The sequence below is a fragment of the Carassius carassius genome, chromosome 26 (assembly GCF_963082965.1).
Source record: "Carassius carassius chromosome 26, fCarCar2.1, whole genome shotgun sequence".
Taxonomy (NCBI): Eukaryota; Metazoa; Chordata; class Actinopteri; order Cypriniformes; family Cyprinidae; genus Carassius; species Carassius carassius.
In genome coordinates this window covers 27928885-27942036 of record NC_081780.1, presented here as the reverse complement: position 1 = coordinate 27942036, position 13152 = coordinate 27928885, and the positions used below count along the sequence as shown (strand labels likewise).

The 13152-nt window shown below is 40.6% G+C and overlaps 2 protein-coding genes across 6 annotated transcripts; both read left to right on the top strand.

Moving 5' to 3' along the window:
- The first annotated feature begins 244 nt into the window (after window positions 1-244).
- zgc:194221 (uncharacterized protein LOC100191015 homolog) lies at window positions 245-2105 on the top strand. Of its 3 annotated transcripts, none has more exons than XM_059511695.1 (2): window positions 245-689; window positions 1129-2105. In XM_059511695.1, exons 1-2 carry the CDS (start codon window positions 376-378, stop codon window positions 1997-1999), a joined length of 1185 nt encoding a protein of 394 aa, XP_059367678.1. In that variant the 5' UTR covers window positions 245-375; the 3' UTR covers window positions 2000-2105. The 3 variants fall into 3 exon arrangements, with proteins under 3 accessions (XP_059367678.1, XP_059367677.1, XP_059367676.1); XM_059511694.1 differs by having other exon boundaries at window positions 1102-2105; XM_059511693.1 differs by having other exon boundaries at window positions 245-701; window positions 1102-2105.
- A 5393-nt stretch (window positions 2106-7498) lies between these two features.
- Window positions 7499-9117, top strand: LOC132106110 (uncharacterized). 3 transcript variants are annotated; one of them, XR_009424028.1, is made up of 5 exons: window positions 7499-7580; window positions 7657-7794; window positions 7878-8260; window positions 8401-8588; window positions 8990-9117. XR_009424028.1 is itself a non-coding variant. In XM_059511746.1 (4 exons), the coding sequence occupies exons 1-4, from the start codon at window positions 7517-7519 to the stop codon at window positions 9031-9033; spliced, it is 957 nt and encodes a 318-aa protein (XP_059367729.1). In that variant the 5' UTR covers window positions 7499-7516; the 3' UTR covers window positions 9034-9085. The 3 variants fall into 3 exon arrangements, 2 of the variants coding, with proteins under 2 accessions (XP_059367729.1, XP_059367730.1); XM_059511746.1 differs by having other exon boundaries at window positions 7878-8588; window positions 8990-9085; XM_059511747.1 differs by lacking the exon at window positions 8990-9117 and having other exon boundaries at window positions 8401-8614.
- Window positions 9118-13152: the final 4035 nt, after the last annotated feature.

The window sequence follows — 13152 nt, the reverse complement described above, 5'->3', positions numbered from 1 at the left end:
CCTGAGTTCCTCTAAACACTGACTGATAGGAACGCATTGATATTAGGGCGCTGACTTTCTCACATACAGTTATTTGACTTTATTATTTGACTCAGTTAGGGGGACTGAGTGGTCATTTAAGGGGGGCTATAGCCTTTGCTTGTTCTTTAAAGCATTAAAAACACTAATGCTGTGTTCACACCAAACGCGAATAAAGTGTCAAATTCGCGTCTACCGCGTCTAGTTTGCCGCTTGAGCATTTTGAGTGCATTCGCGCGTCTAGAGCGAAATAGACGCGCGTGAAAAACAAGAGTTTGAAGCGAAATTGACGTGTGTCCGAGGCGGAATCCGCTTCTAGTGGGAGGGGCAAGTGCTAGACGGTTGTCTGTTTGCAAGATGGCTGATGTTGATCGAGTATTCATCGAGAGAGTTACCGCTTTGTATTTGCTCTGGAGAGCAGAACAGCAGCGTAGGGGTCAGCGTCGCCGTACTTGGGTCCACCAGACCCTCCGGAGGCGTTCCCAGTTTGGTGAGTTTCATCATTTGCTACAGGAGCTGCGCCTGGATGACGGCCGCTTTCAGCGGTACTTCCGCCTGTCTCGCGCCCAATATGATGACCTGTTGTCCCATGTCGGAGCGAGTATCACCCTCCAGGACACCAACTACAGGCGCTCTATCACAGCTGCGGAGCGCCTGTCCATCTGTCTTCGGTTAGTAAATGTGTATGTATTTTAAATGCAGTATATTACATATATTAAATACAGTATGCTAAAATACGCTATGCTATCAATGTTTCTCAAACTACGGATAACATTACCACTGTTGGTGCTCTTTCTAGTGATACTCAGTAGGTCTTTGTATTTTAAGTCCTGATTTAATTTTATTTAGACCTGATTTTGTTCTGGTACAATCGTGGTTAAGACCTGGTTGAGACCTACTTTTGTCCTGGTTTAGGCCTGGTTTTTCAGTCACAGTTTAATCCTTGTTAATTTGTTATTTAGGCTTCCTTTAAATTCAATAAAGTGGTACTATTGCAGTGTACTTACAGTAATGTTCTAATATTATAATAATAATATATTATTATAATAACATTATAATAATATTTATAACAATGTTTTCTAGGTTTCTTGCCACTGGGGACTCATTCAGGACCATAGCGTCCAGCTACAGGGTTGGTGTCTCCACAGTGTGCCAGATTGTTCCCCAGGTAGTGACTGCCATCTGGGACTGCCTTGTGGAGGAGTACATGGCTGTGCCCACCACTGGTGACTGGAGGTCAATCGCAGAGGGATTCCAGGAGCAGTGGAACTTCCCTTTGTGCTGTGGAGCGGTGGATGGGAAGCATGTGGGGATGAAGGCACCCCCCAATTCAGGATCCCAGTTCCACAATTACAAGGGAACCTTCTCCATTGTTCTCCTTGCAGTTGTGGATGCGAAGTATCGCTTCCGGGTGATCGATGTTGGGGGGTACGGCAGGGCCAGTGACGGTGGGATTCTGGCGAACTCCGCCTTTGGACAGGCTCTCCGGACTGGCACACTTCATCTGCCTCCTGACCAGCCTCTACCTGGTGCTGATGAAAGAGGGCCCCATCCCCATGTCTTAGTGGCTGATGAGGCGTTCCCGCTGCGGAGGAACCTCATGGGGCCTTTCCCTGGACGCACCCTTCCTCCGGAGAGGCGTGTCTTCAATTACCGCCTCTCCAGAGCCCGACTGTTGGTGGAGAACACCTTTGGCATCCTCTCCTCACAGTGGAGGATGTACCGGCGGCTCATCGAGGTCCACCCTGAAGTTGTGGAGAACTGTGTGAAGGCGACATGTGTTCTCCAGAACTTCATGAGGTGTTCGGAGAGGAGAGAGTCACCTGCTGTGAGGGGCGCGGGACAAGCTGGAGAGGAGCCGGTGCCAGGTCTGGGTCGGGTTGCAGCAAACTTCTCCTCCAGAGAGGCAGTCCGGGTGAGGGATGTCTTCATGGCACACTTCTCGGCGGAGGGAGCAGTAGCATGGCAGCCGACAGAGTAGTGTTTGAAGTCCTACTCATGACTTCCCCACAACGGCTCTTTTAAGAGCCACCCACAAACCTATAAAGAGCATGACTATCTTAAAAGAGTTTTACTTCCATTACTAATATATATATAAACACACACAAAAAAAAAAAAAAAAAAAAATATATATATATATATATATATATATATATATATAAACATTTTTTAAAGATTAAATGCAATATGTTTTATGTAAGATTATTGGTTTGTATGTTGTTTTTTTCTGCCTCCTCTCTGTTTGCAGGTCATGCACTGTGTCTGCTCTATCTGTCTGCTCTACTCCTGCTGGCCCAGTTCCAGGCTGTCAGGTCCTACACAACAATGCACATTTAATAATTTTAGATCCTGACTCATTAACTTTTTCAAATGGTAGGTTTTCCTCGTTAGTATATAAGGTAAAATTATAAAAGCAGGTAAAATGATAAAAACATTCATAGTTAACATAGCTGAACAAGGTCATTCCTCATTTGATTTATAATTCTATAGGTCTGTGCCATTTCTTTGTTCAGGTTATTACTGTAAAATAATGTCATTTATTTTTGTTTTGATGATAAATGGAGCCAGCCTCCAAAATTAATTGACCTGTCCTGTCATTTCTTTGTTTTCCTTACACAACACTGTCCAGACACACTAAAGTATATTGGTTGTCTTTACATTATAATACATGTTTCATATAATCAAGATTTAGATATGGAATAAATAGCGTTCAATACAAAATGAATGTGTCATATATTGAAATCAAGTTTTAATGTGATAAAACACTTGATTTGTTGTGCATTAGATCCACACCAGGCATTTAGTCATATTTAAAAATAATTTATTCAGGCCAAACTTAAAATAATCTGAATATAAATGTAAAAAAATACAAACATGTAACTATTTAAATATAGAGACAGAAAAAAAAGGACCTCGCTTGTAACGTGAAAGAGCCTCAGGGAACAAAATGAAGGAGAAGAGGAAGGAGGGCATTCTGTGTTTCCTGCAGAACCTGCTGCCTCATATTCTTTAAAGCCTACTGTGGGCTGTTCCAAATCTAGCACAATGGTGCTGTTTTCCATTGCCAATTTATACATTTGAAACTTGATAGTTTCTTTTATATGAGGCGGCATGCTCTGCAGAAAAGGCAGAAGGCTGAGGAGGAAGTGCTCGTCAGCACACTGTGGTGGTAGTGGTGGTGTTGTTGGTGATGGTGGTGGTGCGGCTGGAGGACGCCTCAGGAGTTCGAGCAGCGTCTGCTCCACCTCCGATGGACCATCACGGGGCCGCCGGGTGCCTCTCCTCTGTTGACCTGTGAAATCAAAAATACAACACACAGTGTAATGAGAAGACAGAAAGATGATAATTGAATTAACAAAATTGTCTAGATATTGGGGGAATAATATCTGTGCCTGTGTGAGTGACATACATAGCCAGTGCTTAAATACAAGTGTGAAATTGCTTTAACATATTTTACATAATTAAAGTTATACTTCAGACATATAAACATCAGGAATATAAACATGTAAATGAACAGTGGTTAAAAAGTATGTATGCAGATGATTGGTGGCACACATTGCAATAGAATTGAGTCTGCATATACGAATACAATGATTATTAGTAAAGGGACTAATTCACACATTTTTTGACTATGTGAATGTTAAAGCTATGAGTGGATACTGTACTGATGTTTTCTGCACACAACATGTTCAAATATTGTTTGTACTATTGCCTTCACACACCTGTGGGTGCAGCAGCAGGGGGTGAAGGAGACAGGAGAAGCAGCAGGGGATCTCGGATCAGCCTCTTCATTATCTGTAGGCTCAGTCAAGACAATACTATATGTTAATACAACACGTTGGTAACAATAGTCAAAGAGAGATTACATTATACTCTTCATCTGTAAACAATGACAGCATATATGCCTTGTAAAATTGGCTTAATTGAAACTCACCTGTTTCCTTATCCCCTGCTTCCGGCTCTCCCTCTCCCTGGTCCCTGGGGTGGTCTTACTCTGTGACCTCGGCCTCGACCCCCCCCATGTTACTGGTTGTCTCCCGTGGGGTGACGAAGGGCTCGAGGAATCCCAGGATCTGTGAGTACTTACACTTCTTCACTGACCCTGCTGCTGACCCACTCCTCTTCTCCATCTCCTTCCTCTTCTCCTTCAGGTAAGTGCCCCTGAGGCTTTTCCATTTTTTTCTGCACACGTCCTCTGAATAAACACATTATCTTGTTAGCGAAAAGTAAATAGTTGCGCAGGTCGATAAACCTGTGACTCAAAAGTGAAATGTGTATTTACAACTTACCAGGTTGCTCAATCTCCTCACTGACACTCTTCCAAGCAAGGTCCTTTTTATTCCTGTCTCTATAGAAATAGGAACTTGTGTCATAGATTTCTGGATGACTGCTCACTGATAATATCAGTCGTTCCTCCATTTTGAATGAGTGACTCTGGACGGGCCTGCCGCCACAGCAGCAAGCAGGCTCCTGATTGGTTAACGCAGCGCGAATTTACATGCACATTGTGCATAAATGCACAAAATGCACCATTCGCGCAAGGCGAATTCGCATCTTCCGTACCGCGCCAAACGTCTCATTCGCCTCACCTCCAGACGCGCGTAAACGCGCCTTTGCATTGACTTAACATTGAAATCATTCGCGCCAGACGCTTTATTCGCGATTGGTGTGAACACAGCATAAGGCTTTGGCCTAGGCAGCTGACTTGCTGCCTAACTGCCGTATCGGGCAATAACTTTGCAGGCAGTGTTTTTCCACAAAGGCACCTCATAAAAGTGATTTCGGACAGACTTCTGAGGCAGCGTACTATCTTCAAAATTCGATCAGAAGAAGGTACCTCTGGAGACAAGAAGTAAAGCAGAATTTGGATTAGAATGTGGCTTGATGCCTTACTGCCTTGGAGTGCTGCCCCTGGAGGCAGAATGTTTGAGCTTTCGGATGCAGCGTAAATTAAAAAATAAAACCACTGAATTAAAAATGAAAATAAATAATAGAAATCAGACTATATTTTAACTGATAAGAGGAAGGGACATTTCATTTGAGATAGTAGAGCTTGGATTTACAGTAACTACTATTATAAAACAAATCAGTGATACGTAGAATAAAAATTCTAATTTAGTGCACCATTATTTTATCGCATCATTGTTATATTGCATTTTCTATTTGCACCAGTTCACTCACGTAAGCCTCGTCCATTCCTGATAGAAAAATTTATATATTTGCATGACTTTCAAACATTTACATATGAAAAATATCCCTGTGATGTGTCAGTTATGCACTGGGGTAAACACAGAGTCTAAAATGCATTAAACAGCTCAAATATTTGCTGTTTGCCATGGTGGTATAATTTGATCCATGATCAACATTAAGGGCTGCTTAAGAATAAGCGTGCACATCAAATTATCCTGACACACTGAACCTGGATCGAATTAGTGAGATTGCGTAAACTTAAATTGTCATTTATGAAACCGCTTCAGTTCTGATTGGCTTGCTAGGTTATTTCAAGTCAGGCTTTGGATTTTAATCCCTGCTTTTCTTAGCATCTTTTATGAAATGGCCCCCAGCTCAGACTATTCCAAGAAACACCAGCATACATTTCAAGCTAAGGGTCCACTCTTCAAAATGCATCCCACTTTTTAATCCAAATCAATGAAAAAAATGGGGGGGCAAATGAAAGATCCTCCTTGGTTTACATTAATGATCTGAGTTCTAGTTATTAATAATAATGTTCATTTTCAAAAAAATATTTATTCTAATTTGTATTCCAGCATTGAAACCCAAAGTATTTCCCATAGAATAGTCTCCCTCCAAGCAAAATGAGCCCTCCCCCATCTCTCCTCTTGGATTTTGCAACTTGTAATTATTACCACTGTTGGGAACGTTACTTTAAAAAAGTAATTAGTTATAGTTACTCACTACTTGTTCCAAAAAGTAACTGAGTTAGTAACTGAATTACTCTATAATAAAAGTAACTCGTTACCAGGGAAAGTAACTATTTGCGTTACTGTAAAAAAAAAAAAAGAAAAAAAAGAAAGTTGCTAAATGTGAAAGATTTAGTTTTTTTTTAGCAGTTTTCACAAGTCAGATAAAATAAGTAGAACAGACAGGTGTTCGTACATAACTTTCGAGATTTACTGCACGTCAACAGACAGCAAGAGTTTTATCCTGCACTCTTTGTAAGAAAAGTGTTTTTGGCCACTAGCTTTGTAGATGCATGTGTCACACATTACATGCACGTTCTTGCCTTTGACTACAATGAATTTGAAGTAGTGCTTATATCTCCACCTTGAAAATGCCAACTTTTCATCGGATTGCTCCTGACTCACCATTTCTGCTGCTGCTGCGAATCTCTGTGTAGCTGTTGCGTGTGTGTGACTGTGTGTGTTTGGCGCCGCTGGCGCATGTGGGTAAAAACACTGGCTCTAATTGGCGACCATGAAACACGACTCTGCCTAAGCCAATCATAATCGCTTAACTCGTTATTAACCCACCTGCTCACTCGCTGTGTGAGCCAGGGGGCATTCGGATTGCATATTAAATCAATGCATAGTAACGCACCGCATTTAACGTTCAGTAGCATTAACGGCGTTGTAACGACGGGAAAAGTAATTAGTTAGATTACCCCGTTACTGAAAAAATAACGTCGTTACCTAACGCCGTTCTTTTAAACGCCGTTATTCCAAACACTGATTATTAAATATTGCCACTTACTGTTTCTCGGTCCTTCAATCACTGGCACTTTTATAGCTTAGAAAATACAGGGAGCCACTGACTGGCTCAGCGAGGTGGCAATAACCACAAAATCTTTTTTTGTTAAAGCCAGTCAATGTGTAGCCAGTAAAATTTTGATGGACGGAAATGTTAGCCAACCACAAGGATTTTTACTAATATTGATGGTTTGTGTAGTTTGTGTAAGAATTTTTGCTTAAACATGACCATTCTCAAAGTTCGTATGTTCGTGTGCTCTCGTTTTCACGCACGCTGAATACACAGAACAGAGTTGCGGCGAGATACACAAAGTATTTATCAGTGAGCGGATTTTCTTAAAAGTTACATCTGAATCTCCGCATCAGGGAACGATAAATTCAGAAGAGTTTTTGTGGTGTTGAGTGTTCTGGAAGAGGTCGATGAAGAGCAACAGAAAGACTTGGAGAGATATGTCTCAGACAGGGATAACACGGTGTCAAGCGTCGATTCAGCTCTAGAGAAGATGTTTATTCATGGATTTGATCCCTATTTAAATCAGTGATAACTGCATCATACACAGCACTGTAGTTGTTTCAGCTTTTCTTTTCATCATTTGTGCTGCAAATCATCGTTCCACACACAAATGCCAATGGATAAAAAAATCAGCAGGGAGGAGACATGCCATGGCATAACATCTCTGTAGAAGACTTACCCGGCACTTGTTGTGAACATGGGTCTTGTGAAGCTCTCCGCTGTATAGATTTGAGACCTCCTCCAATAATCAGTCAGTGTTCCCCTTCATGCTAAGATCATGTCCTGTAGGGAGTTTCTCAGAATGATGAAGAAAAAGGGAAGAGCAGCCTACGACCGCTTGGGTAAGATCAAGCCTCTCTGACAACATGAGGGATGCCTGCAGAACATTTTTTCATCCAAATCACAACATCTCCATAGATGAGAGGATGGTGGCATCAAAGGCGAGGTCTGGACTCAAACAATACATGAAGAACAAACCCACTAAATGGGGCTACAAGCTTTTTGTCTTGGCAGACTCACTAAGTGGTTACAACTTTGCGTTCTTCATGTATGAGGGTAAGTGAGCCTGTCATGTCACTCATAGATGAAAAGATGTTGGGCACTGTTTACAACCTGTATGTTGACAACTTTTACACCAGTCCCATACTTCTCAGGGACCTCCATCTCTAAGAGGATTTGGGCATGTGGTACCATTCGTCCAAACAGGATCAGTTTCCCAAAGACAACCATCAACAGATTGCCGCGGAATTCTCCACAAGGGTCCATACAATGGCTCAGAGAGGAAGGGCTGCTGTTGGTGGAATGGAAAGACACCCAGGAAGTACTGATGTGTTCTACATTCCACAGAGTATATGCAGGTGACACAGTGCAAAAGAGGGTGAAGGACAATGATGGGCAGTGGTCCCAAGTGCATGTACCTATTCCAGGTGCTGTGCTGGACTACCAACAGGTTCATGGGGGGAGTGGACCTGCCCGATGCCCTCATTGGATAATACAAAGTGCTCCACAAGACACGGAAATGGTATCGGACCTTCTTTTACCACTTTGTAGATATGGCTGTTGTCAATGCCTTCATTTTGCCTCAGCATCTGGCCGGAGTAAAGAAGGAAAGACCCCTGACCCAGAAAGCATTCAGGGAAACACTTGTTCTGGAACTTGCAGGCTTGGAATGAGGCACAGCTGCTCCTCAGGCTTCAAAAGTCGACTGCCACAATCCAAAGACGACAGCACTGTTGGATGGAGAAAGTGCAAGCTTTGCCATCAGAAGACACCAGTCATGTGTGAAACCTGTGAGGTGTCACTGTGTCTTCTGCCAAAATGGGACTGTTACAATGTCTGGCATGAGCAGGGTGGGAAATATTAATTGTTTTTTAGTCTTTTTTTAATGTAAATCATGCTTGAACTGTTTTTAGTTTATCTAACATTGTTCAAAGAGTTCAAATCTAATAGTTGTTCAAGAAATGTTTCCAAGTTTAGGTGGATACATCAGACCCTGAAATATAGTTCTGAGGAGGAAGATGAAGGGAAAAAAGCCATTGCTGGTTTGAGACTGTACAGCGAGGGATGCGTGACCAGTAAGTTTTGATCATGATTCTTTCTGTTATAGGGAGCTTTTGTGTTCCATCTAGTGCACACATTAGAAGAAGAAAAAAGATTTCCACATAGAATTAGTAAATTAAAATAAATCTAGCCTAATTTATTCAAATGTTCTTTGTTCTGCTTCCACACTTTCCTCTTTCGTGTCTTTCAGTGGCTTTGTTTTCCTGTTGGTTAGAAGACAAACCTTCTCAGTGACTGCCTTGAGTGTGTTCCTATGCTTTGTAAACGTTGCTTTGGTTCTTCAGTAACTGGATAATTATCACAATTAGCATTTAACGGTTTTAGATTTATTTGAATGGAAAAACTGTTCTAAAATAAAAAAAAATAAAGATTTAGCATTTTTTGTTTAATTAGTTCTAAAATTATCACTGATCAAATCTGTTTTAGTTTCACTGTTTTTGTCATAAGAACTGTTCTAAATAAAGACTTTTTAGCTATGTTCAAATGTTGTTCTAATTTTTTTCTTGTGTGGTTTCATAGGCAGAGCAGTTCTGAATTGATGTACATAATATATTCAGTATGGGCACTGCAGTTAACTGTCCATAAATATAGACCTAACCCAATCCCTACCCATAATGTATTCCTTAAATCAGAGAGGAAATGATGATAAGTGAATAAAAAGGGTGTAGTTTTGATTCATTTGGTTACCAGGTGTCCATTTGGAGTCTAACTGACCTTTTTAAAAGGACTCTGACTTTATTTTTATTTTTTTAGGATAAAACAAAACAAAAACAATCTAAATTGTTGGGAGTATCAATGTTTAAAGATTCATCTTTACCTTCGTGGTGTTTTCAGGCCTTTAAATGAATTTCACCAAGGGAAAAATGGATTAAATTAAGTCAAAGAAATTGTAAGTCACTTTCATGTACAGTACAGACCAAAAGTTTGGACACACCTTCTCATTCAAAGAGTTTTCTTTATTTTCATGAGTATGAAAATTGTAGATTCACACTGAAGGCATCAAAACTATGAACAAACACATGTGGAATTATATATGGAATTATATACATAACAAAAAAGTGTGAAACAACTGAAAATATGTCATTGTAGGTTCTTCAAAGTAGCCACCTTTTGCTTTGATTACTGCTTTGCACACTCTTGGCATTCTCTTGATGAGCTTCAAGAGGTAGTCACCTGAAATGGTCTTCCAACAGTCTTGAAGGAGTTCCCCGAGAGATGCTTAGCACTTGTTGGCCCTTTTGCCTTCTGTCTGCGGTCCAGCTCACCCCTAAACCATCTCGACTGGGTTCAGGTCCGGTGACTGTGGAGGCCAGGTTATCTGGCGCAGCACCCCATCACTCTCCTTCTTGGTCAAATAGCCCTTGATGCCTTCAGTGTGACTCTACAATTTTCATAGTCCTGAAAATAAAGAAAACTCTTTGAATGAGAAGGTGTGTATATTTTACCAATTACCTAAGAGTCACAATAACTCAAACGTAGTGGTGGTGTAGGGGTTTTAGCAAAATTACTTGAGGAATAACATGTTACGACTTCAAAACAATATTAATATGCTGGGAGATTTGAAAACCAAAGCTTTTTAATGTAATCATCACACATATCCAGCTTAATATCTATGGGTTTTCATAGATGGTGAGTTTGTTTGGTAGCTCTCAGAGTACAGAGATGTACATGAGAGGTGAGGAGCTCCAGTTCGAATCCCATGAGAACAACAGTTCAACAAAACAGTTCAAACTCCATATAAGGAAGTTCAAATGGCACGGTTGCATCAACCAATGTGTTTTTATATAAGTTTTGCATTTGTTAACACTATCGGGTAGGTTTAGGGTTGGTTTTGGTGTAGGGCATATGTTCAACACAAGAGCATAAACTTTTAGCGACATTCCTCATATATTTGAATTCTGATCCGTCACAATACTTACCTTGAAGCAACGTAATAAAACCACGGCAATTTGTACCTATATCAACGTAATACAAATGGGTGAACCCATGTTTAAGCGCCACTCAGTGGACATTTCTCTTTGAAATGGTGCAAAACGTGCAGTAAGGTACATAAAAAAAGTGTTTTTCTTGCCTGACATGATTTATGTTGTTAAACGAAAGTACAGGTTTTACTCAAGTTTGTTGCGTTCTAACAGGAAGAGTTCTGTGTCTCTATTTAAACTCAACATTTATTTCATAAAGAAGACATCTTTCTCAGATATCACACTGAAAAGGACCATGATTGGAGTAAACACATTTTTTATCCATTAGTATCAACCAATTCAGGAACACCACAATGGACAGCACCTGGTAACATCACACGTAAAGCATAAATTAAGCTGTATTCACATGTTATGGGAATTATTGAACTATACCTCCTAAGGTATCGTTCAGTAAACACACCTAGAAAAGGTGCATCTCTAGTGAAGACATACCTTTAGAGACTTTGTAGCGAGCTAAGAGACAATGTTAGTGGGAAACACCCCAGATCTTTCTAAACTAATCGAAGAGAATGCAAGAAAAAGGGAACCCCATACTATAATAGACTGTTTAAAATAAAATCTTTCTATGCAGACTTGAAAGACTTATATTCACCAAAAATGCAGCTGGCAGTGGACGAGTGTATTGTTGCTTCAAAGGCTAGAACTGGAGCCACCAAATGGGGTTATAAATTGTTTGTCCTTGCAGATTCAGTTTGTAAATATACATGTGGAAGGAAAGTCCTCCACAGAAGCAGGTAAAGGCCTCGGTTATGAATCAGTAATGCAGCTTTTGGATTTCACTGAACTTGGATATCAGGTGTTTATGGATAGCTTTTATACCAGCCCGACCCTCTTCACTGTTTTTCTGCTCAAGCTCACCCTGGTGGCAACATACGCCCTAACAGACAGGGCTTTCCAAGAACCAAAGCTAACGACCTCAGCAGAAAGACCAAAAGAGGGGACATTCATTGGGTCCCTATTCCAGCAGAAGTGCTGAAGTATAATAAATCCATGGGTGGTGTTGACCTCTCGGACGAACTTATTGGACATTACAACGTGCTTCACAAAATGAAGAAATGGTACAAGACATTGTTCTTCCATTTCTTTTACATTGTTGTGAACAGATTTATTCTTCAGAGTGAGCTGTCAAAAGACTCCTAAACCCAAAAAAAAAAAGGACAACCACATCAGCTGCGACCTCGTCAAATGTGCCTGCCTGAGTATTTTGGAAGTGATGTCAAGTGATGAGAATCTGTGTTTTGTGCATAGCTGAAGACAAGAAGGTGGTGACTCCTCTTTACTGCTTACATAACCACTTATACCCCCACATCAATGAGTGATTTGTCAGAGAAGTCACTGCTGTGCCAGTAAGAAATTAAAAAACCAAACTTGAGTGCAAGGGGGCCCTACGCAGCCTGCATATAAGGAGGATCGGCTCCGAGTATTGAGCCTAGTGTTCGGATTAACAGTTTCTGCACATCTGCACAAAACTAGAATAATATTTCCAAGCTTTTTCTGATCATAATCATAAATTTAAAGTTGCCTGTTATTTCCACAGTCAGGAAACTTATCCAGATATTACAAAATTCAATTGAAATTGACTAAGGCCCCATGCACACGGAGTCACGTATACAGCAATTTGGAAGAGCGAAGCCGATATTTTTATAAAACCAGGTCCCAGAGTGGATAAATCATTGGATAGAGAAACTGTATATTTTCTGAAACAATGACGTCATCAATCTAAGCCTCAACTCTAGTCAGACACCGCTACATTTGTCTTTTTATTAACATATTAACAGATTAATAAATATATTGTTCCATGTTTGTTTGTATACTGCACACCAGATGCGTTTTTAGTGTATCTCTGTGGCAGAATTACAATGCCACATACTGGTGTGCCATGTATACTACATAGATTTTGTGGTTTTGTGTGGACGCAGGCATTTCTTGAGACGAGAGAGAGGAAAAAAAGATTGGATAGAGAAAGCTCTGGTTTCGTGTGGACATACCCTAAATAACCAGCTGCAACAATGGGAACAAGTCATTTTGTTCATTTTATGTCAAATTTTGTAATCGTTCAGTTACATTGTTGCTTTTTCCAGCAAGGTAAAAGTTTTGAGCCTTATGGTGAAGCATAAAGAGATGAAGGATGCAAGAAGGTGACAATAGGATGTAGACCACATTCAGCTACAGCGTGAACATAGCCTTGTTTATTCTTTTCACACTCAAGGCAGGGGTCTCATGCGTTCATGAGACATACTTACACCATACATTTTATTTCTCACACTAAAGTAAGGGATAATTTGTCCTGCTATATAAAAATAATGGACAGCATACGCTGTGCGATTCGAGCAACGTTTTTGAGTAAATTTTTGAGTAAACTAAGCACAGT

Excerpts from the sequence above, each read along its gene's own strand:
- zgc:194221 (XM_059511693.1), top strand. The coding sequence starts at position 376 with ATGGCTGATGTTGATCGAGTATTCATCGAGAGAGTTACCGCTTTGTAT. Across the intron at positions 702-1,101 it reads TGTCTTCGGTTAGTAAATGT|GTTTCTTGCCACTGGGGACT; the intron begins GTATGTATTTTA and ends AATGTTTTCTAG.
- LOC132106110 (XM_059511746.1), top strand. The coding sequence starts at position 7,517 with ATGTCCTGTAGGGAGTTTCTCAGAATGATGAAGAAAAAGGGAAGAGCA. Across the intron at positions 7,581-7,656 it reads AGCAGCCTACGACCGCTTGG|ATGAGAGGATGGTGGCATCA; the intron begins GTAAGATCAAGC and ends ACATCTCCATAG. Across the intron at positions 8,589-8,989 it reads CAATGTCTGGCATGAGCAGG|TGGCTTTGTTTTCCTGTTGG; the intron begins GTGGGAAATATT and ends CGTGTCTTTCAG.